Source organism: Salvelinus namaycush, chromosome 32 (genome assembly GCF_016432855.1).
Source record: "Salvelinus namaycush isolate Seneca chromosome 32, SaNama_1.0, whole genome shotgun sequence".
NCBI lineage: Eukaryota > Metazoa > Chordata > Actinopteri > Salmoniformes > Salmonidae > Salvelinus > Salvelinus namaycush.
Window position 1 is genome coordinate 10,415,884 of NC_052338.1, and position 22,367 is coordinate 10,438,250.

Sequence of the window (22,367 nt, forward strand, 5' to 3'; positions counted from 1 at the left end):
CCTAGCCCGTCCGAGACTATTATTCCTCCTCCACCAAATTTGACAGTTGACACTATGCAGTCGGGCAGGTAGCGTCCTCCTGGCATCCGCCAAACCCAGACTGCCAAATCGTGAAGCGTGACTCATCACTCCAAAGAACGCATTTCCACTGCTCCAGTCCAAAGGCGGCGAGCTTTACACCACTCCAGCCAACGCTTGGCGATCCTAGGCTTGCTTGTGCGTGGCTGCACAGCCATGGAAACCCATTTCATGAAGCTCCCGACGAACAGTTCTTGTGCTGACGTTGCTTTCAGAGGTAGTTTGGAACTTGGTAGTGAGTGCTGCAAGAGAGGATAGGCGATTTTTACGCGCTACAGCACTCCCGTTCTATGAGCTTGTGTGGCCTACCACTTCACGGCTGAGCCATTGTTGCTCCTAGACATTTTCACTTCACAATAACAGGACTTACAGTTGACCGGAGCAGCTCTAGCAGGGCAGAAATGATGAACTGACTTGTTAAGTTGGCATCCTATGACATTGAAACGTTGAAAGCCACTGAGCTCTTCAGTAAGGCCATTCTACTGCCAATTTTTGTCTATGGAGACCGCATGTCTGTGTGCTCAATGTTATATCCTGTCAGCAACGGGTGTGGCTGAAGTAGCCAAATCCACTCATTTGAAGTGGTGTGCACATACTTTTGTACATAGTGTATCAACATCGTTAATTTTATGAGTTTGTTGTTTCAATAAAGAAAAAAAACTTTAGTGGGTCTAATGAAAAACGTACACCTGGGAAAAAGTATCTGATACACTATGGACATATCAGAACTTGAGATCCACAAGCATATCCTTAATTTCCATGGAAATCCCCCCCATGTCATCAATGCCTAATTTAGGCACAATTTTAAAATCAGGGTTGGCATCTCAAGTTTACATTTGGCCCTTACTGAATAGCGTGCAGAGATTACGTTCCATTCACCTGAGTGATAAATGTTAACCCAGACGATGTCCAAGGTATGTCCATCACATTCTCATTCAGTTTGGGAGAATACTAAAAAGTGTCACGGAACAGTGACTGTGATAGAAACAAGTGTCGGGACATGAGAAGCAGTAATTGTCAGAAGGACACAGTCACCTAATCTGACACCCTTATTCCTGTCCGTCTCTGGGGAGTGGGGCTACTAGTGATTAAAGCCACAGGGGCATTAAAACGATGGGAAGTTCGTCTTTGTATCAACATCAGCGGGAGGAGAGTTGTGGCTTGTGCAACAGTAAACCTACAATCACTACCGCACTATGGAAGTGGCCCCGACGACAACTAGAGGACAAAGCTTAACGTGGTGCCATGAAAGTCAAAACACTGCCATTCACAACTTTGAAAAAATTCATTATTACACTGTGAATGATGAGCCCAATACATGCTGAGAATGACTGTTGCCAACTACATGCGTTGTCATTTCTCATGTAAGAGGATTCTTTTTGAAATAGGAAATGGGCATGCTTAAGTACCAATCCCATTGCCCGTGGTGGGTGGTTGGATGGAAGACTGAGGCAGAGGGAGACTTTTGAGACCTGAAGGAGTTGAACAAAACAGTGTTCTCTCCACAGACCTGTCCTCTGGTTCTATGGATGGACGTGTCTAATAAACTTTGGATTTGCATCTTGGTCACCTTAGGACATGCTGTTGGAACCATGAAAAATCTATTTCCCCACACACACACCATAGATATCTGAGACAGAGTGCCCGAGACCCCGTTTTTCCCAGGGAGCATAGACATTCTTCAGCTAGGCAAGCTTACTGAGTCACAGGCTGAGCAGGTCCCGTTCCTGCTCCTCAATCAATATATTCAGCTCCTCGCGTCGCTATTTGTAAAAAATATAAACACAAATAAACACAAATTGAGGAAAATAAAACGGCAGAAAAAGTAAATATAGTACAAAAACAAAACATAGCAGGAAAATAATTAACAAAAGAGCTATGAAAACACCAACAGGCTGGCCTGTCGCGCGAGTCCACGTGTCCATTTCTCCTTCAGTCAGTGACATCAGTCTGACATTATGAGATGACCTCGGTGTGGGAGGGCGCCGAGTCCACCAGCGTCACCAGCTCCTCCGTCTTGATGATGATGTCTCCCTCCTGGAGCATCAACTCTTCCTGCACCTCGTCCTCATCACCCCCAACCACCTCCTCCTGCTCCGAGGTGCCGTTGGTATGGCTGTGTGACATTGCCTCTAGCTTCATGCGGTACTGCTCTGCTTCCTGCTCCTTGCACATCAGCTGCTGCCGGTACTCCTGGGCCTTCCGGTTGGCCTCCTGCAGCTGCCTCTGTAACTGCTCCTGGATAGAGGGATGGATAGATAGAATTAAGGAGACCGAAATGTCAGACTGCAGGTCACACACACTTGCACCCCACTTGTGCCAACTCCACAGTATCAAAGTACCAAAATAATCTAAGGGTTTCATATAATCTATGCAAAAACATTTTCACAGCAGATTCTAGAATCTCTAGAGCAATATTAAATAAAACTGGTTAAATCAGTTAAAATGGCAGAAGCATATCAGTTCAATGTATTGCACAAGAGGGGAAAAAAATGATCTAAGTAAGATGTGGTCCGCCCCTGACCGTGTCGCCAGACTCCATGTGGTTGGCCGAGGCCTCCAGTTTCCTCTTGCGGGAGGGCGGGGGCTGGGGTGCCTCATCAACCACCTCCTCTATCACCTGATTGGCTGGCATCGCCAACACTGCAAATCAACAGACAACGGTTCAGAGCCTGGAGGATCATACATCTCAAAAGTGACTATAGGTCATTAAAAATAGTGCATACGGAAAGTGTTCGGACCCCTAGACCTTTTCCACATTTTGTTACATTACAGCCTTATTCTAAAATGTATGCAATCATTTCCCCCCTCAATCTACACACAATACCCCATAATGACAAAGCAAAAATAGGTTTTTACAAATGTATATAAAAAAAAATGAAATATCACATTTACACAAGTATTCAGACCCTTTACTCAGTACTTTGTTGAAGCACCTTTGGCAGCGATTACAGCCTGCAGTCTTCTTGGGTATGACGCTACAAGCTTGGCACACCTGAATTTGGGGTCTCTCTCCCATTCTTCTCTGCAGATCCTCTCAAGCTCTGTCAGGTTGGATTGGGAGCGTTGCTGCACAGCTATTTTCAGGTCTCTCCAGAGATGTTCAAATCGGGTTCAAGTCCGAGCTCTGGCTGGGCAACTCAAGGACATTCAGAGACTTGTCCCGAAGCCACTCTTGCGTTGTCTTGGCTGTGTGCTTAGGGTCGTTATCCTGTTGGAAGGGGAACAGTCTCCCCAGTCTGAGGTCCTGAGCGCTCTGGAGCAGGTTCTCTCCGTACTTTGCTCCGTTCATCTTTCTCCTCGATCCTGACTAGTCTCCCAGTCCCTGCTGCTGAAAAGCACCCCCACAGCATGATGCTGCCACCACCATGCTTCACCATTCAGGCCAAATAGTTCAATCTTGGTTTCAACAGACCAGATCTTTTTTTTTTTTTAAACATGGTCTGAGAGTCCTTTAGGTGCCTTTTGGCAAACTCCAAGTGGGCTGTCATGTGCCTTTTACTGAGGAGTGGCTTCCGTCTGACCACTAACATGGAGTCCCTGACCAAGGCCCGTCCCGATTGCTCAGTTTGGCCGGGCGGCCAGCTCTAGGAAGAGTCTTGGCGGTTCCAAACTTCTTCTATTTAAGAATGATGGAGGCCACTGTGTTCTGTTTTGGTACCCTTCCCCAGATCTGTGCCTCGACACAATCCTGTCTCGGGGCTCTACAGACAATTTCTTCAACCTCATGGCTTGGTTTTTGCTCTGACATGCACTGTCAACTGTGGGACCTTATATAGACAGGTGTGTGCCTTCCCAAATTATGTTCAATCAATTGAATTTAGCACAGGTGGACTCCAATCAAGTTGTAGAAACATCTCAACGATGATCAATGGAAACAAGATGCACCTGAGCGCAATTTCGAGTCTCATAGCAAAGGGTCTGCATAAGGTACGTTTTTTATTAATTTATTTTTGTCATTATGGGGTATTGTGTGTAGATTGAATAAATAAAACATTTTCCTCATCAATTTTAGAATCAGGCTGTAACGTAACAAAATGTGGAACAGGGAAGGGGTCTGAATACTTTCCAATTGCACTGTACATTAATGATGAAGTAGAACACAAAGTTCTACCAAGCAACTTGCACAAAACAATCTGCCAGAAAGCTAAAAACTGTTGTCTACAAATACAAGATCCACATTGTCACAACAATAAGGTTTCTTGTAGGTTAAGTGGACATTCCACCATAACTTACTGACTACTTTAATGTTGCGCTCATAACCAAGTGAGAAGGGGGTAATTACCAGTTGAGAAATCATAAATACCAGTTGAACTCGTTGAGAAACACAGATAGGCTAATGGCCAACAAGCTGTGTCAACCATATTAATAGACTGCTATTTATAAATAATGTTTTGTTGTATTTAACAGCCGAAAATGCTGTTATCGAGGTAATTTCCTTAGTAGGTGACCTCAGAGGTCAGCATATGGGAGAAGTCGGAGCTCAGGGATGATGGATGAGTTTCCCACTAGTAATAGTAGTACCAGTTGGAGGTGCGATGGCGGATTTTCCCAAGTCATATGTGGTAAATACCACCTTCCCACTTGGTTATGAACGCAGCATTAGAACACCAAGTGCAGGTTTCCTAGACCCAGAGAAAGCCTACCCTTAGACTAAAAAGAGCTTTCAATTGAGATTCTCCACTGAGTGTGCTTTTAGTCCAGGAGTAGGATCTGGGAAACTGTTCCCAAATGGATAGGGGCTATGGGAAGTGGCTAAAGGCTGAAATGGAACAGGGTCACTGTTAAGTGACCAAAAGGGAGACGTTCTCTTACTCTGTTGTCCGTGCTGCATGGTGACAAAGAATGGCTGACCAAGCCCTCCAGTCTGCAGGTTGCCGTGTTGGTCGGTCACTATGGTGATAACCCTTTGACCTTGCTCGTTCACCATGTGCTGGATGCTGCCGGGGTCCAAAGAATTGGCTGCTATGGCTTCCTCAGATTCACCTGCTGTCAGACAAGGGGTCAAAGAGGGAGAGAGGAGGGAAAAGTTCAAGTTAACTGTCGACTGCAGCTCTTGTATTAGGAACTAGTTCATAAGCCCATATACACTGTAGTTTGTGGCAGTTAACTCAATATTCTCATTTAAATAAGCATTACATACAGTAACATGCTAAAGCTCAAAGGAATTCAAGCTGTGAGGAAGTATTTACATCTGAACGCTGAGAATTAATGTTTATTTTCTGCATGACCTTTTACTCCCACATATCGCATATTGTGGTGGTAGCTACCCGTTCGTGTGGGTCCATACAGCATCAGCAGATTTGATCAGCTTATAAGATCAGAGTGATAAAGGCCAGGCACTAGATTAGAGAAAACAAAGGAGTTTGGGGCATATTGCGCTGAGGCAGGGGGACCCTTGAACTCTTATGCAGTTATTAACTGGAGACACCAGTTTCCATAACATAAAAGCAGTAAGATGGACACATTTCAGCCACAAACCCTTTTGAAATGACTGGTCTTCTGGCAATAGTATGAACCCTAGCCCAGTCTGTGTGTATAAACCCAGTAGCTACCAGAGTTGGCCTTGGCAGCGTTGTTGAGGAGGTCGGCCAGGTTGACCACGCCCCCCTGGAGCCTACCAGAGTTGGCCTTGGCAGCGTTGTTGAGGAGGTCCGCCAGGTTGACCACGCCCCCCTGGAGCCCTGGGATGCCCTGGATGATAAACTGAGGCTGGGCCGAGCTCCCCGTCATGCCAGCCTCTGCGTTCATGTTCACCTGGTTCTGCATTCCTTCCTATAGACCACAGGTGTCAAACTCATTCCACGGGGGGCCGAGTGTCTGCGGGTTTTCGCTCCTCCCTTGTACTTGATTGATGAATTAACATCACTAATTAGTTAGGAACTCCCCACACCTGGTTGTCTAGGGCTTTATTGAAAGGAAAAACCAAAAACCTGCAGACACTAGGCCCTCCGTGGAATGAGTTTGACACCCCTGCTATAGACAAACACATTGTCAACACTATCAGAGCATATATACAACACCGCCACAGACAGGGGAGACCGTCAGGATAGAAATCATGAGAGTTCCTACAAACAAAGGAGAGGCAGTTGTGCATTGAAATAAGAAGTAATGCAAAAACGTCTGTATCTGGATAGTTATGTAAATGCATTGTAATCCTAAAGGAGCATACTGTCAAATAAGTTTAAAATAATGTATTTTTGGGAGAAGTGCCTTTAGGCCCTTTTTTTTGGAGTCCATAATAATATTGCATGGAGACCTTTCAATTAGACTCCACATGCAACTTAAGGTCTCACCTGTAGTAGGAGCATAAGGTCTGCATTCTGGATGTCTCCTGCGATGTCGAATGGCGTCTTATCGAATTTACTGAGAGCGTGAACATCTGCGCCATGTTTGACGAGCGTCTCTGCTACCCTTTGGTGGCCGTTCTGGGCGGCCCAGTGGAGAGCAGTCATCTTCAGCATGTCTTTGGCATTAATGTCTGCTCCACTCTGTAGAGTGACCCAGGAGAAATAAGGAGAGGGTAAGGCACCTGGCAGATTTTGATGTTTTTCTGCTTTCTTCACACATGTATCCACGTTTTCTAGTGCACTTAGATGTAAGACATTTTGGTCAGAGAAAGACTAGGTCTGCATCTGAAATTGGCATCTGGTCAAAAGCAGTGCACTATATTAGTAATAGGGTGCCAGGTCAGACCCAACCTAGATATCAGGCCTAAACACAGAATAAACAGCTAAAACCTTAGAGACGTGTGTACCCTGACTAATAGATCCACGATGACGTTGTGGCCCTCTGAAGCGGCCATATGCAGAGGGGTCCTGTCGACTTTGGTTCGGGCGTCCCTGCTGACACCTGCTCTGAGCAGCACCTCGGCGGTGGAATAGTGTCCGTGTTGGGCGGCCAGGTGCAACGGAGATGTGCCCAGCTGCTCAGAGTGCCAAAGAGTAAGAGGGACAGAGTCAAAACACCATACAGGTGAATTGGACTGGCACGTTTTTTACTTATGAACTTGCATATCTTGTTTTGCATTTAGATCACACAAACCAGCCAAAACCCTGGGGTGGGTAAAAGTAGTTAAACTGAAGCAGGTAATAAAAATTGCCCAGATAGAGAAGTTAAGAGAGGAATCATTACCCAGTCTGTGGTGAAGGGAGCCCCGTTGGCCATGAGTGTCCTGACTTCATCGTCCTGGCCTTTCCGTGCGGCCTCAAGTAGCCGCTTCCCCAAATCCACCAGCGACATCTGAGACAACACAATTATAAAGGTTGCAGTATTTGTCCCCATGTGATTGTACACGTATGCAACTGTTGCAGTATATTTTCCCTGATCTGGATTTTAACCTTTATTTGATGCTTTTTCATCAAACTGTACCCTTTTCTTTTTATGTCAGAAGGTCCAGCACCATCCTCAGACAACTGATTTCAATTTTGGTCCAATTCTCATTTCTGGAAAAGGCTTAAAATAAAGTTTAAATCCAGGTCATGTGACATGATTAACCAAAACACAGGGCCCTACTTGATAAAGTATGTACTTTTATGCCTGCTTTTGAAACTCAATAATTGGTTAGGGTTCTCTAGCTTAATCAAATGAGAGGACTCTGCCCTAGCAGATATTTACAAATGAACATAGCTAGATGTGTTTCAAATCATACTTCAGATCTTACATACATAAAGTTAAGTTATTAGTTATGTTAGATACATTTTGTTTAACAACAGCAGTCATCATGGAAGTATTCTAGTAGTAATGGAACTTACAACTTTGACTCCTCACATACTGCTGTTACTGTTTATCCTGCTGCCTATTCACTTTACCCCTACCTATAGGCAGACACACACAAAAGTATGTGGACACCCCTTCAAATTAGTGGATACTGCTATTTCAGCCACACCCATTGCTGACAGGTAGGGCTGGAGGATAAATACAGTGTAACGATAGAAAAACGTCTATAATTTATTTCATTGTGTCGCAAATCCCTCTTTACGGCAATATTTTTTATCAATTGGATGACGCTTTGCGTGGAAATTTGCAACACAAACAAACATGGAGAGTGAACGTGACACATAGCACAGAGACCGTGCCTAAGAGGGGCTACTTCAGTAGCATGGATATGGTTTGGATATGAAAAGTCTGACACGGACCAGAAAACCGTCCTCTGCAAAATATGCCGCAGGCCGGTCCCGACAACAGGCACAAACACCACTAACTTCATTTACCACCTATGCAAGAATCATGTGAAAGTACAGAGAGTCTACGGATGAGACCCCAAAAAAGTAGTGGAGTGTTCAAAACAAACCCGACTCAGACGTTGCAAGAGGCTTTTGCTCGCGGCACACCATATGGCAAAGAATCACGAAGATGGAAGGACAAAACAGCTTCCGTTACAACTTACATCTGCAAAGACATGGTCCCAAGTAGGTAGGACGTAGGACGGCGGACGTAGGACGGCGGACGTAGGACGGCGGACGTAGGACGGCGGACGTAGGACGGCGGACGTAGGACCGGCGGACGTAGGACGGCGGACGTAGGACGGCGGACGTAAAGGTAACGTAAAGGTAACGTAAAGGTAATGGCGGACTGAACGAAGTTATGTAGAGCACCTCAAGATAAAACATAATATTCGAAATATCTGCTAAATTAGACTAAAATATTAGCACTAAATAATCTGGTGGGTGATAACCTTCAATCTGGATAATAACACAAAACAAATCCTAAGATTAGAGACATTTATCGACAAATATTACGAAAACAAGCAACACCCAAACATGACGGAGAGTAAGACAGGGGAACCGATTCAAAAACGAAAACGTGACTCCTCAACCGATACGGATGATTTAATATTCTCACCACCGGCAATGGTAAAGGTCGAAACCGATCTGTTAAAATCAATAAATGACAAACTGGGTATACTTGAATTAGTTAGTAAAGATATAAAAGAGTTGAAGGCAAGCCTAGAGATGAGTGATGAAAAAGCTGCGACATTGGAGAAGGAAACACACGCGCTAAAAGGGACAGTCAATAAAATTGAAACCGAAATGAATGAAATTAAAAAGGAGAACACCGTTCTGAAGGAATGCTTACTAGACATACAAACTAGATCCATGAGAGAGAATTTGGTACTTACAGGTATCCAAGAGAAAGAAGGAGAGGTTCCTGAATCTGTAGTTAGAGAGTTCCTTTTTGCAGCGCTTCAGATTCCACGCGAAGTTATCGATAAGATCCAACTTGAACGTGTACACCGCCTCGGACAGAGAGGGCAGAGGTACGAACGCCCAATCGTTGCCAAATTTGCTTCATTTAAAGATAAAATAATGGTTAAAAGCCTGGGTAAAAGACTTGCTGGGACCAAAATTGGCATGAATGATCAGTTTCCGAAAGAAATTGCAGAACGGCGCAAAGTTCTGTATCCAATTTTCAAAGAAAATAGATTAAAAGCGAAACGAGTAGCTCTCGTCGTTGATAAACTATATATTGATAACCAGTTGTTCAGAGACACAAAGACTACTCCATGGTTATTTTAAAAATTACAAAGTTCTCATAGATGAGGAAAATAAACACAATTCAAGCCCGGTTATTGATTGTAACAATACAATACAAAATATAGCTTTTCTATAAATCTTCATATATAACTAATTGAACACAAGCACTATTTCTACATAGTGAAGATAAAAACTAAGTAAACAGAAGGCACAGTATGTGTGGATGGTGTGGTGTGTGTTTATTTTTATTTGTTATGTTTGGAAAGTTGAGTGAGTGAGTAATGAAATAGTTGCATATCCCAGAGCCAGTGTATTGCTGTGGGCCGGGTATGAGAGGGCTTTCAATGTTGTTCAGATGATGGATATACTTTTATAATGAATTATACGTCTTATTTATTTATTGTCCTATCATGGGGAACTACATTTTTAAAATAAATTATATCTAATTATTTATTATCCTATTTTAATGGTACGGTCCATGGCCCTATACCCTAGACACCCACATGAATGGCCCAGATACTAAGGAGAAGTCCCTAACTGTTTTATGTGCATGCTGTAAGCGGTCTGTATGCAGCCAAAATGAGGTCAGGGACCAAGAGCAGCACTGCCCCCTCAAGATTCTGAGCCTGCTTGGCAGGGTTGGTCCTGCAAAGCCAAAGCCCCCTAAAGGGAGAGCATAATAAACAAGGAAATTCTCAAAGCTGCTAATGAGAACCTTGACGACCTTGTACCTAGCCGGTGGGGATTCCGGTGGGGTGCCCCCACTCAGGCAGTGGCAGTGCTGGCAACACTAGCTGCAGTAACCCATGGGGAGGGGGTCACACTCGGACATTCAGAGAGGGGGTATATTATTGTGGCCCTGGTGGCACGAAATCAAGTCGGACTGCATGGAGATGCTTGGGAACATGGTCAAAATGGATGACCGTATTGTGGGTGTTTCAGGAAGAAGGTGTACATTTGACCTCCATCATTTAGGATGTGACAATGGTAAATAAATCTCTACATTTATGCTCATTTTTTGCGCGGTCTTGCAGGCCTTCTCATGCAGCTGCAACTGCAAGTACATTTGTAAATCATGATCCATCTTGAGTTGGGCTCTGGGATGGTGCAATTGTTGAGAGGGTGAGCTTATGGTTGTGTGGGGGTAAGGGCTGAATGTGTGTGGGTGTATGTGTGTATCCCACAACTGTTGCGAAGGAAGAAGTAAAAGATGTTAGGGACTATAGAGGATGATTCACAGCAATATGTAATAAAAATAGAGGTGAGGGCGATGGAAATGCATTTGGCAATGGATCTGCTTCGGTTCGGTGGATGGCGCTGTGTGCACTTTTCGAAGGATGGATCCCAGTCGGTCCGGGGCTGTGCGATGCGGGGGGTCGGGGGTGGTCTGCCGGTCATTGGGATGACAACCCAACTCGAGATGGGGGCTTTTGGCGGGTGGAATAGTGGGGACCAATTGGAGGTTTGCTTAGTGGAGATGCAAATGTCATGGTACAACTATATAGACACTCAATCATTATGTTACTTTTTAATAGGACGTTTACAAACATATATTTTGATAAAAATAATTGAAAGGTGTGTCTCATTATGGTAAGTGGTGAAATAAGTATAGCCAGTTACAATTGTAATGGCTTAGCAGATAATAAGAAAAGACGATCAGTATTTACCTGGCTAAAAGAGAAGGATTATAATATCTACTGTTTACAGGAAACCCATTCGACAGTTTTAGATGAAGTTTTGTGGAAAAAGAACTGGGGGGGCGAAATATATTTCTCCCATGGGCAAAGAAATTCAAAAGGGGTGATGGTTTTAATTAATAATAACTTTGATCCAAATGTGCAACTTGTCCAAACAGATCCTCAAGGTAGATGGATTATTTTAAATATGTTATTGGACAATAAACATATATGGCTTATTAACCTATACGGTCCGAATAATGATGATCCAAGCTTCTTTGACAATATATATAAGAATGTATCAACTCTACAAGCAACACTAGACTCTATTATTATAGTGGGAGATTTTAATACGGTCTTAAATACCTCTATGGACCGGAAAGGAAATCACACTACAAACTATCACCCTCAGGCACTTAAGGAAATCAGGAATGTCATGGATATATTGGAATTAGTGGATATATGGAGACTTAAATACCCTGACCTAGTGAGATATACATGGCGGAGGCTTAATCAAGCTAGTCGCCTTGACTACTTTCTTATATCATTCTCTCTGGCACCAAAAGTTAAAAAGTGTTTGATAGGGGACAGAATGCGGTCGGACCATCACATAATTGGCATATATATTACTCTTACAGAATTTCCACGTGGGCGAGGATATTGGAAATTTAATCAAAGCCTACTAGATGATAAATTGTTTAGAACTAGGACAGAAGAATTTATAACTGACTTTTTTAGACATAACATAGGTACAGCAGATCCCCATATTGTATGGGACACTTTTAAGTGTGCCTTTAGAGGCCATGTAATTCAGTACTCATCTATAAAACAAAAGCAATTTCGATCAAAAGAGTCCATATTAACAAAGGAAATTGAAGGACTAACAGTACAGTTAGATAACAATAAAAACGGTACCATAGAGGCACAGAATAAGTTAGAGGAAAAACAAAAAGAAATGGAGGAACTTATTCAAGAAAGATCCAGTGTAATATATTACAAAAATAAAGCGAACTGGATGGAATATGGGGAAAAATGCACCAAATTCTTTTTCAATCTTCAATATAGAAATGCTACCAAAAAAAACGTATTAAAACTTGTTACAAATGATGGAGTCACGCATGATTCACCAAATGATATTTTGAAAGAGGAAGTAAAGTACTTTAAGAATATATTTTCGTTTCAGGCTCCTCCATCTCCACTAACTGAAACTAATTGTATGGATTTTTTCCCTAATAATAATGTAAAAGTAACAGCTGTACAGAAAGACTCATGTGAAGGCCTAATTACAGAGGAGGAACTACTTGATGCAATTGGGGCCTTTAAGGATGGGAAAACTCCAGGACTGGATGGCATACCAGTGGAAGTATACAAACATTTTTTTGATATACTCAAAGGACCATTATTAGCTTGTTTTAACCACTCCTATATAAATGATAGATTATCAGACACGCAACAAGAAGGTGTGATATCATTATTACTGAAACAGGACCCAAGTGGTATATATAAAGATCCAGTCCATTTAAAAAATTGGAGACCTCTTACACTTCAGTGTTGTGATGCAAAAATCCTAGCAAAATGCTTGGCGCATAGAATAAAAAAAGTTTTGTCAGATATTATTCATCCTAATCAGACAGGTTTTTTACATGGACGATACATTGGAGATAATATAAGGCAAGTACTGGAAACAATAGAACACTATGAAATATCGGGGACACCAGGCCTGGTTTTCATAGCTGATTTTGAAAAGGCTTTTGATAAAGTACGACTGGAGTTTATATATAAATGCCTAGAATATTTCAATTTTGGGGAATCTCTTATAAAATGGGTAAAAATTATGTATAGTAACCCTAGGTGTAAAATAGTAAATAATGGCTACATCTCAGAAAGTTTTAAACTATCTAGAGGAGTAAAACAAGGTTGTCCACTATCGGCATATCTATTTATTATTGCCATCGAAATGTTAGCTGTTAAAATTAGATCAAACATTAATATTAAGGGATTAGAAATCCAGGGCCTAAAAACTAAGGTGTCATTGTACGCTGATGATTCATGTTTTCTTTTAAAACCACAACTAGAATCTCTCCACGGCCTCTTAGAGGATCTAGATACATTTGCTATCCTCTCTGGATTAAAACCAAATTATGATAAATGTACCATATTACGTATTGGATCACTAAAAAATACACATTTTACATTGCCATGTAGTTTACCAATTAAATGGTCTGACGGTGATGTGGACATACTCGGTATACAAATCCCAAAAGAAAGAAATGATCTCACTCCAATAAATTTTTATAGAAAGTTAGCAAAAATAGATAAGATCTTGCTACCATGGAAAGGAAAATACCTGTCTATTTGTGGGAAAATCACCCTGATTAACTCTTTAATCATATCACAGTTTACCTATTTGCTTATGGTTTTGCCTACACCTAGTGACCTGCTTTTTAAATTATATGAACAAAAAATATTCAATTTTATTTGGAACGGCAAGCCAGATAAAATTAAAAGGGCCTATTTATATAACGAATATGAATTCGGAGGGCAGAAATTATTAAATATTAAAGCATTAGACCTCTCACTAAAGGCATCAGTCATACAAAAGTTATACTTAAATCCAAACTGGTTCTCTAGTAGATTGGTACGAATGTCTCATCCTATGTTCAAGAAGGGCCTTTTTCCCTTTATTCAGATTACACCTGCTCACTTTCGGTTGCTTGAAAAGGAAATAATCTCCAAAATATCTTTATTTTTTAAGCAAGCCTTAGAAAGTTGGTTGCAATTTCAGTTTAATCCACCTGAAAGGACGGAACAAATAGTACAACAAATCTTGTGGTTAAATTCAAATATAGTAATTGATAAAAAAACTGTATTTATCGAAGAAATGTTTAAAAAAGGTATAATTTTTGTGAATGATATCATAAATAGGACTGGTGGAGTAATGTCACACATGCAGCTAACACAGACATATGGAAATGTCTGCTCTACCCAAAATTACAACCAATTAATTGCAGCATTACCACAAAAATGGAAGAGGCAGGTGGAAGGGGATAAAAGTAAGGAACTTGTATGTCGGCCTTATATTAAAGAACATAAATGGTTAAAGAAAAGTGTGATAAATAAAAACATATACCAATTTCATTTAAGGATCAAAAAACTTACAGCTGTGCCATATAAATTGCAAAATAGTTGGGAAGAGATTTTCGATGTACCCATTCCATGGCACATGGTGTATGAATTGATACGCAAAACAACGCCGGATTCAAAACTTCGAATTTTTCAATTTAAATTATTGTACAAAATTCTTGCAACTAATAGAATGTTATATATATGGGGGATACAATCTTCCCAGCTCTGTAGATTCTGCTGTGAGGAGGCAGAGTCATTAGACCATTTATTTTGGTATTGTCCGCATGTAGCTCGTTTTTGGTCACAGGTCCAGGAATGGTTGAAGAATTGCAACATTTGCGTAGAACTAACGCTACAGATAGCAATACTGGGGGATTTGAAAAGCCATAGTCAATCAATCAATAATATAATAATTATTTTAGCAAAAATGTTTATTTTTAATTTACAATCCGTGGAAGCTATGAGAATAGGAAGATTCAAATCTTTTGTGAAGCATCACAGCACAGTTGAAAAATATATGGCAAATAAAAATCCGAAATGGATGATGTTGGAAGATAGATGGGAAAGGTTGAGTGGAGCTGAAGGGTGGGACTAATAACAAGATAAACAATGTAGGGCATACGGGATCTGTGAAATGTGTATAGGTGCGGAGCTATTGTGAAATAGCACAGTTACAAGTGGAAATCAAACTGGATGGACAACAGAAATAGAGGAAGGACTAAGAACAAACAAGAGAGAACTATTATAAAGTAGACTGTGTCTGTAAAATGTGTATAAGATGTATAAATTGAAGGTAAAAACAGAAATGTTTATCAGTTTACTCCAATTCGGGGATCGGTGGTAGGGTTTGCGGGGAATAATAATAAAGGTATACTCTTTAAAAAAGTATGTATGTCTATGTAGGTATGTGTATGTATATATGTGTATATGTATGCATACGTGAATGGATATATATATTTACCCAAAAAAATATGGGGGATTGGAAATGATGCAGACAATTACATTGGAAGCAACATTCTTTCCGCAATATTAAGCTGATCCACCCCCAAAAAAAAAAAAATAATAATAATAATAATAATAATAAAAAAAAAAAAGACATGGTCCCAATTTACACGGTTGAGAAACGGGGGGTTGAGTTGGTACCAACACTCGACCCAAACTGATATGAGACTTGTTTTAATGCCAAAATAACATGCAAAACAGGCAAACCCAAAAAAATAAATGTATGTTAGGCCTATATTTATTGTTTGCAACTATAGTTGAAGTGTTTCTATTTACCTTTTTAGATTTGATGCATACATTTTATATTTTGTTACCTGCTTAATAAAAAATGTGTACAAAGGTTCTAAATAAAAGGAGAAATAATCAAATATGAGTAAGTACCTTTTTGTTGAATATAATTCAAAATGTAATAAGAAATAGGCCTTTACATGTAATTTTATATAAACAATTAATTTAATTTACAGAAAATGTGCTATAATCGTGATATGTATCGTAATCGGGATATGAAATGACCTATATGGGGATATGAGATTTTGGCCATATCGCCCAGCCCTACTGACAGGTGTATAAATTCAAGCACACCGCCATGCAATTTCCATAGACAACATTGGCAGTAGAATGGCCTTACTGAAGAGCTCAGTGACTTTCAATGTGGCACCGTCATAGGATGCCACCTTTCCAACAAGTCAGTGTGTCAAATTCCTGCCCTGCTAGAGCTACCCTGGTCAACTGTAAGTGCTGTTATTGTGAAGTGGAAACGTCTAGGAGCAACAACAGCTCAGCTGCAAAGTGGTAGGCCACACAAGCTTACAGAGTGTTGTAGTGCGTAGAAATAGTCTGTCCTCAGTTACAACACTCAAAACCAAGTTCGAAACTATCTCTGGAAGCAACATCAGCACAAGAACTGTTCGTCTGGAGCTTCATGAAATGGGGTTCCGTGGCCGAGCACAAGCCTAAGATCACCATGCACAATGCCAAACATCGGCTGGAGTGGTGTAAAGCTCGCCGCCATTGGACTCTGAACGTGTTCTCTGGATTGATTAATCACGCTTCACCATATGGCAGTCCGAAGTACAAATTTGGGTTTGGCGGATGCCAGGTGAACGCTACCTGCCCCAATGTTTGTTTGTGTTGCAAAACTGTAAAGTTTGGTGGAGGAGGAATAATGATCTGGGCTGTTTTTCATGGTTCGGGCTAGGCCCCTCTTAACGCTATAGCATACAATGGCATTCTAGACGATTCTGTGCATCCAACTTTGTGTTAACAGTTTGGGGAAGGCCCCTTCCTGTTTCAGCATGACAATGCCCCAGTGCACAAAGGGAGGTCCATACAGAAATGGTTTGTCGAGATCGGTGTGGAAGAACTTGACTGGCCTGCACAGAGCCCTGACCTCAACCCCATCGAACACCTTTGGGATGAATTGGAACAATGCGAGCCAGGCCTAATCACCCAACATCAGTGTCTGACCTCACTAATGCTTGTGGCTGAATGGAAGCAAGTTCCTGCAGCAATGTTCCAACATCTAGTGGAAAGCCTTCCCAGAAGAGTGGAGGCTGGTATAGCAGCAAAGGGTGTACAAAGTCCATATTAATGCCCATGATTTTGGAATGAGATGTTCGACGAGCAGGTGTCCATATACTTTTGGTCATGTAGCGTTCATTTATCAACTGGGCGGTGTGAGCCCCAAATGGATTACAGGCAACAGTCGCACTGAGCTAAAGGGTAGAGCTGCCGCTTTCAAGGTGCGGGACTCTAACCCGGAAGCTTATAAGGAATCCTGCTATGCCCTCCGACGAACCATCAAACAGGCAAAGCGTCAATACAGGGCTAAGATTGAATCGTATTACACCGGCTCCGACACTCGACTTATGTGGCGGGGCTTGCAAACTATTACAGACTACAAAGGGAAGCACAGCCGCGAGCTGCCCAGTGACACGAGCCTACCAGGCGAGCTAAATCACTCCTATGCTCGCTTCGAGGCAAGCAACACTGAGGCATGCATGAGAGCATCAGCTGTTCTGGACGACTATGTGATCACGCTCTCCATGGCCGACGTGAGTAAGACCTTTAAACAGGTCAACATTCACAAGGCTGCGGGGCCAGACGGATTACCAGGACGTGTGCTCCGGGCATGTGCTAACCAACTGGAAGGTGCCTTGACTGACAATTTCAACATGTCCCTGATTGAGTCTGTATTACCAACATGTTTCAAGCAGACCACCAGTCCCTGTGCCCAAGAACACGAAGGCAACCTGCCTAAATGACTACAGACCCGTAGCACTCACGTCCATAGCCATGAAGATCTTTGAAAGGCTGGTAATGGCTCACAACACCATTATCCCAGAAACCCTAGACCCACTCCAATTTACATACCGCCCAAACAGATCTACAGATGATGCAATCTCTATTGCACTTCACAATGCCCTTTCCCACCTGGACAAAAGGAACACCTACGTGAGAATGCTATTCATTGACTACAGCTCAGCGTTCAACACCATAGTACCCTCAAAGCTCATCACTAAGCTAAGGATCCTGGGACTAAACACCTCCCTCTGCAACTGGATCCTGGACTTCCTGATGAGCCGCCCCCAGGTGGTGAGGGTAGGTAGCAACACATCTGCCACGCTGATCCTCAACACTGGAGCCCCTCAGGGGTGCATGCTCAGTCCCCTCCTGTACTCCCTGTTCACCCACAACTGCATGGTCAGGCACGACTCCAACACCATCATTAAGTTTCAGACAACACAACAGCCTGATCACCGACAATGACGAAACAGCCTATAGGGAGAAGGTCAGAGACCTGGCCGGGTGGTGCCAAATAACAACCTATCCCTCAACGTAACCAAGACTAAGGAGATGATTGTGGACTACAGGAAAAGGAGGACCGAGCACGGCCCCATTCTCATCGACGGGGCTGTAGTGGAGCAGGTTGAGAGCTTCAAGTTCCTTGGTGTCAACATTACCAACAAACTAGAATGGTACAAACACACCAAGACAGTCATGAAGAGGGCACGACAAAGCCAATTCCACTTTAGGAAACTAAAAAGATTTGGCATGGGTCCTCATATCCTCAAAAGGTTATACAGCTGCAACATCGAGCGCATCCTGACTGGTTGCATCATTGCCTGGTACGGCAATTGCTCGGCCTCCGACCGCAAGGCACTACAGAGGGTAGTGCATACGGCCTAGTACATCACTGGGGATAAGCTGCCTGCCATCCATGACCTCTACACCAGGCGGTGTCAGAGGAATGCCCTAAAAATTGTCAAAGACCCCAGTCATAGACTTCTGTTTACTACCACATGGCAAGCGGTACCGGAGTGCCAAGTCTGGGGCAAAAAGGCTTCTCAACAGTTTTTACCCCCAAGCCATAAGACTCCTGAAATGCTAATCAAATGGCTACCCGGAGTATTTGCATTGTGTTTCCCCCCAACCCCTCTTTTACGCTGCTGCTACTCTCTGTTTATCATATATGCATAGTCACTTTAACTATACATTCATGTACATACTACCTCAATTGGCCCGACCAACCAGTGCCGCCGCACATTGGCTAACCGTGCTATCTGCATTGTGTCCTGCCACCCACCACCCCCTCTTTTACGCTACTGCTACTCTCCGTTTATCTTATATGCATAGTCACTTTAACCATATCTACATGTACATACTACCTCAAATCAGCCCGACTAACCGGTGCCTGTATATAGCCTCGCTACTGTTTTTGTCACTCTTTTTTACTGTTGTTTTTATTTTTTTACTTACCTATTGTTCACCTAATACCTTTTTTGCACTGTTGGTTAGAGCCTGTAAGTAAGCATTTCACTGTAAGCTCTACACCTGTTGTATTCGGCACAAGTGACAAATAAACTTTGATTTGAATGCTGATTGTCTGAAAGCTGTGGTATGACCATTTATTTTTACTGTTCCAATTAAGTTTGTAAACAGTTTATAATAGCAATAAGGCACCTTGGGGGTTTGTGGTAAATTGTCAATATACCACGGCTAAGGGCTGTATCCAGGCACTCAGCGTTGCCTGGCTCGGGTATAAGAAAAGCCATATACCACACCCCCTTGTGCATTATTGCTTAAATCTACCTCAATTTACCTCGTACCCCTGACCATGTGCATTTCTCTCTCTGCATTGTTGGGAAGGCCCCATAAGCATTTCACTGTTAGCGTACACCTGTTGTTTACGAAGCATGTGACAAATACAAAATTTGATTTGATTTACAATTTAGCGTTTAATTAATGTAAGAAATCAATAGTGAAAGACGCCCTTTCGTTCTGTGGAGTGCTTGTGTGAAACGACTCCGGAGACAACACAGGTTTGTTTATATTACTACTGCATAGACTCGTGCAATACATGCGAATAAGTCTAGCCATTCCCGATACATGCTTATCAGACGTTCCATTTGAGCATAACACAATGAATGTTGTAAAGTACTGAAGTCAGTTATGCTACATATAACATACATCACTCAAAACCCTTTATCAGTCATTGCTGACATAAACGAAGGTAGTTATCCGTAACGTCCAACGGGTAATAGGCTAACTCTACATTTGAAAAACGTTATGATCTGTGGCATGCATGGGCCAACAATGACCCAGCACAAAGTAATATGTTAGTAAAATATGAATAGCAGATGTGCACTTTTTTTGTTGTCGTTACATAGTAGTTTGCTGATTGGTTATCGGTGACAAATTATTGTTACAATCATGAGAGCCCACTGACATGAGGCTCTCTTCATTGCAAAAGCGTGATGATGATGCCATCCTTGATGGAGAAGACGAGTAGCCATCTTATGCGCCTCGGTGGTGAAAACGAACAAGAGGCGGCCATGTGTCACATTATGCGTTAAATCTTTCACCCACATTATTTAACAACCACCAACAAAGACATTTAAATACATGACAGGAAACACTGATATTAAGTTGTTGTTTTTCCGGGGGAAGTCAGTAGAGAAATTCCTATTTTACACGAAGAGAAAAAACTACTTCCACATCCGGTTAACGGCATTCTTTCTCGTATGCCTCAAATGGTTTCGCGCAATCTCAAATTTGAACGTTCGATTTATTTATAATTGCTTGTTTGTCAAAGACGTGAGACGCAATCACCTTTATGTACGAGTATTTCTACCATCTATGAGCCTGATGGCGCCAGGTTTGTTATCTAACCAACCATGTTGCTAGCTAACTAAAGTTAGCAAGTAATAACTACATCTACATTAGCTACAGTAACGTTAGTTACCAACGTTAATGACACTTTAAAAAGTATGAACATGCACTTTTAAGAAATGGGAAAGTTCTACAAACTTTGTGCGCGTGATGGATGGATTTTCTCACAATGTGCCAACTTCGAAACTACCACGTTACTGAGGTACTCGGTCTCGTTGCCAGCCAGACTTAAGATGTGCTCCACATAGTTAGCTAATGCCTGGCTAACTTTAATAACAGCAAACGTTAGCTAGCTAGCTAGCTGCAGGCGGAATCCCGAATGGAAGCAAGTTAACGTTGTGTAGTTCTTACCTTGATAAGGCTTCAAATGAATGCTCTTAGGCTGCGGACATAAGTTCCTATACCAAATTATTTTCTCCTCACCTTAGTGAATGAAAATAAATATTATTTTTGTATTTGAACGGATACAAAGATGGCGGCTACTCGACACCGGAGGTGGAAACCAAGCCTTTTGAACCCTCTTGTGGGCGGGCGCATGACTTGGAAAAAGTAGCAAGCCCAGATGTGAAATCAGCCTTTCATCCTTCAATGCCCACATGAAGCTGGTTGAGAGAATGCCAAGCGTGTGCAAAGCTGTCATCAAGGCAAAGGGTGGCTACTTTGAAGAATCTCAAATAACAAATATATGTTGATTTGTTTAACACTTTTTTGGTTACTACATGATTCCATGTGTTATTTCATAGTTTTGATGTCTTTACTATTATTCTACAAAGTAGAAAAAAGTACAAATAAAGAAAAACCCTTGAATGAGTAGATTTATCCAAACCTTTGACTGGTACTGTATATATTCAGTGGCGATTTTATCATGTAAATATTGGTGGGGCAAAAAAAATATATATATTGGGGATGCAACAGCAGTCCCAACACCTTACCGCTTCTATCCCTGGCTATCAGTGGAGCCTTATTTGCAGCAAAACAATTAATTCAGCCTCATTTACTGCCTTTAAAAAAAACATAGCTGATATGGCAGACTTGTTAAAACCAATGTGGTTTCTACTGACAATTGAGATGTACTAACTATGGAATAAGGGGACGACAAGCGGATAAGAGGCAATCCATAATTTTGATTAAGACATTAATGAGCGAGCTAGGACGGATGTAGTCAATATAACTATTTGTTTAGCACTTTTGAAATGTACAGCAACAGAATTCAGAACATGGGCCGTTCTTACAGTGTTCTTCCTGTACACCAAGTCAGAATCGTAGGATAATTAAAGGGGGCATATAAGCAGACAATGAAAGCCCTTACAATATTCAATGATTACATTTCTCTAAAACAGGTTATTTTATTTAACTAGGCAAGTCAGTTAAGAACAAATTCTTATTTTCAATGACGGCCTAGGCACAGTGGGTGCCTTGTTCAGGGGCAGAATGACAGATTTTTACCTTGTCAGCTCGGGGATTCAATCTTGCAGGCTTTCGGTTATTAGTCCAAAGCTCTAACCACTAGGCTACCTGCCACCCCCCATTATAGGCTACATGTGCACCACCAAGTCAACAGTAGGTGAAATTAAGAGGGGAACGTAGACCAAATTATTGGGGGGAGGTACATGGGCTACTAACAGCTTACTACACAACATACACATAGAATTGCTTTCTTAGCTACAGTATACATATCTCCCTGGCATATTACATAATTTATGCAGCAGCATACAGGACATTTTTGGACTCACCTTGTTGTGCTCATTTGACAGAAAGGTGGCGCAACAGTCTTGTGGGCATATTTTGTCATCAAACTTTTATCAAAGTCTGGCATTCTCTGGATGTATGCATTCAA

The 22,367-nt window shown here is 42.0% G+C and overlaps 1 protein-coding gene across 2 annotated transcripts; it reads right to left on the reverse strand.

The window, feature by feature from the left end:
- Positions 1–585: 585 nt before the first annotated feature.
- Positions 586–21,035, reverse strand: LOC120027441 (GA-binding protein subunit beta-2-like). Of its 2 annotated transcripts, none has more exons than XM_038972376.1 (8): positions 20,882–21,035; positions 7,213–7,320; positions 6,836–7,003; positions 6,375–6,569; positions 5,700–5,853; positions 4,894–5,067; positions 2,603–2,721; positions 586–2,316 (listed from the first exon to the last, which is right to left on the reverse strand). In XM_038972376.1, the coding sequence occupies exons 2-8, from the start codon at positions 7,318–7,320 to the stop codon at positions 2,035–2,037; spliced, it is 1,200 nt and encodes a 399-aa protein (XP_038828304.1). In that variant the 5' UTR covers positions 20,882–21,035; the 3' UTR covers positions 586–2,034. The 2 variants fall into 2 exon arrangements, with proteins under 2 accessions (XP_038828304.1, XP_038828305.1); XM_038972377.1 differs by lacking the exon at positions 20,882–21,035 and adding an exon at positions 20,669–20,763.
- Between the last annotated feature and the right edge of the window lie 1,332 nt (positions 21,036–22,367).

Excerpts from the sequence above, each read along its gene's own strand:
- LOC120027441 (XM_038972376.1), bottom strand. The coding sequence starts at position 7,320 with ATGTCGCTGGTGGATTTGGGGAAGCGGCTACTTGAGGCCGCACGGAAA. Across the intron at positions 7,004-7,212 it reads CTCCCTTCACCACAGACTGG|CTGGGCACATCTCCGTTGCA; the intron begins GTAATGATTCCT and ends CACTCTGAGCAG. Across the intron at positions 2,317-2,602 it reads ACATGGAGTCTGGCGACACG|GAGCAGTTACAGAGGCAGCT; the intron begins GTCAGGGGCGGA and ends CCCTCTATCCAG.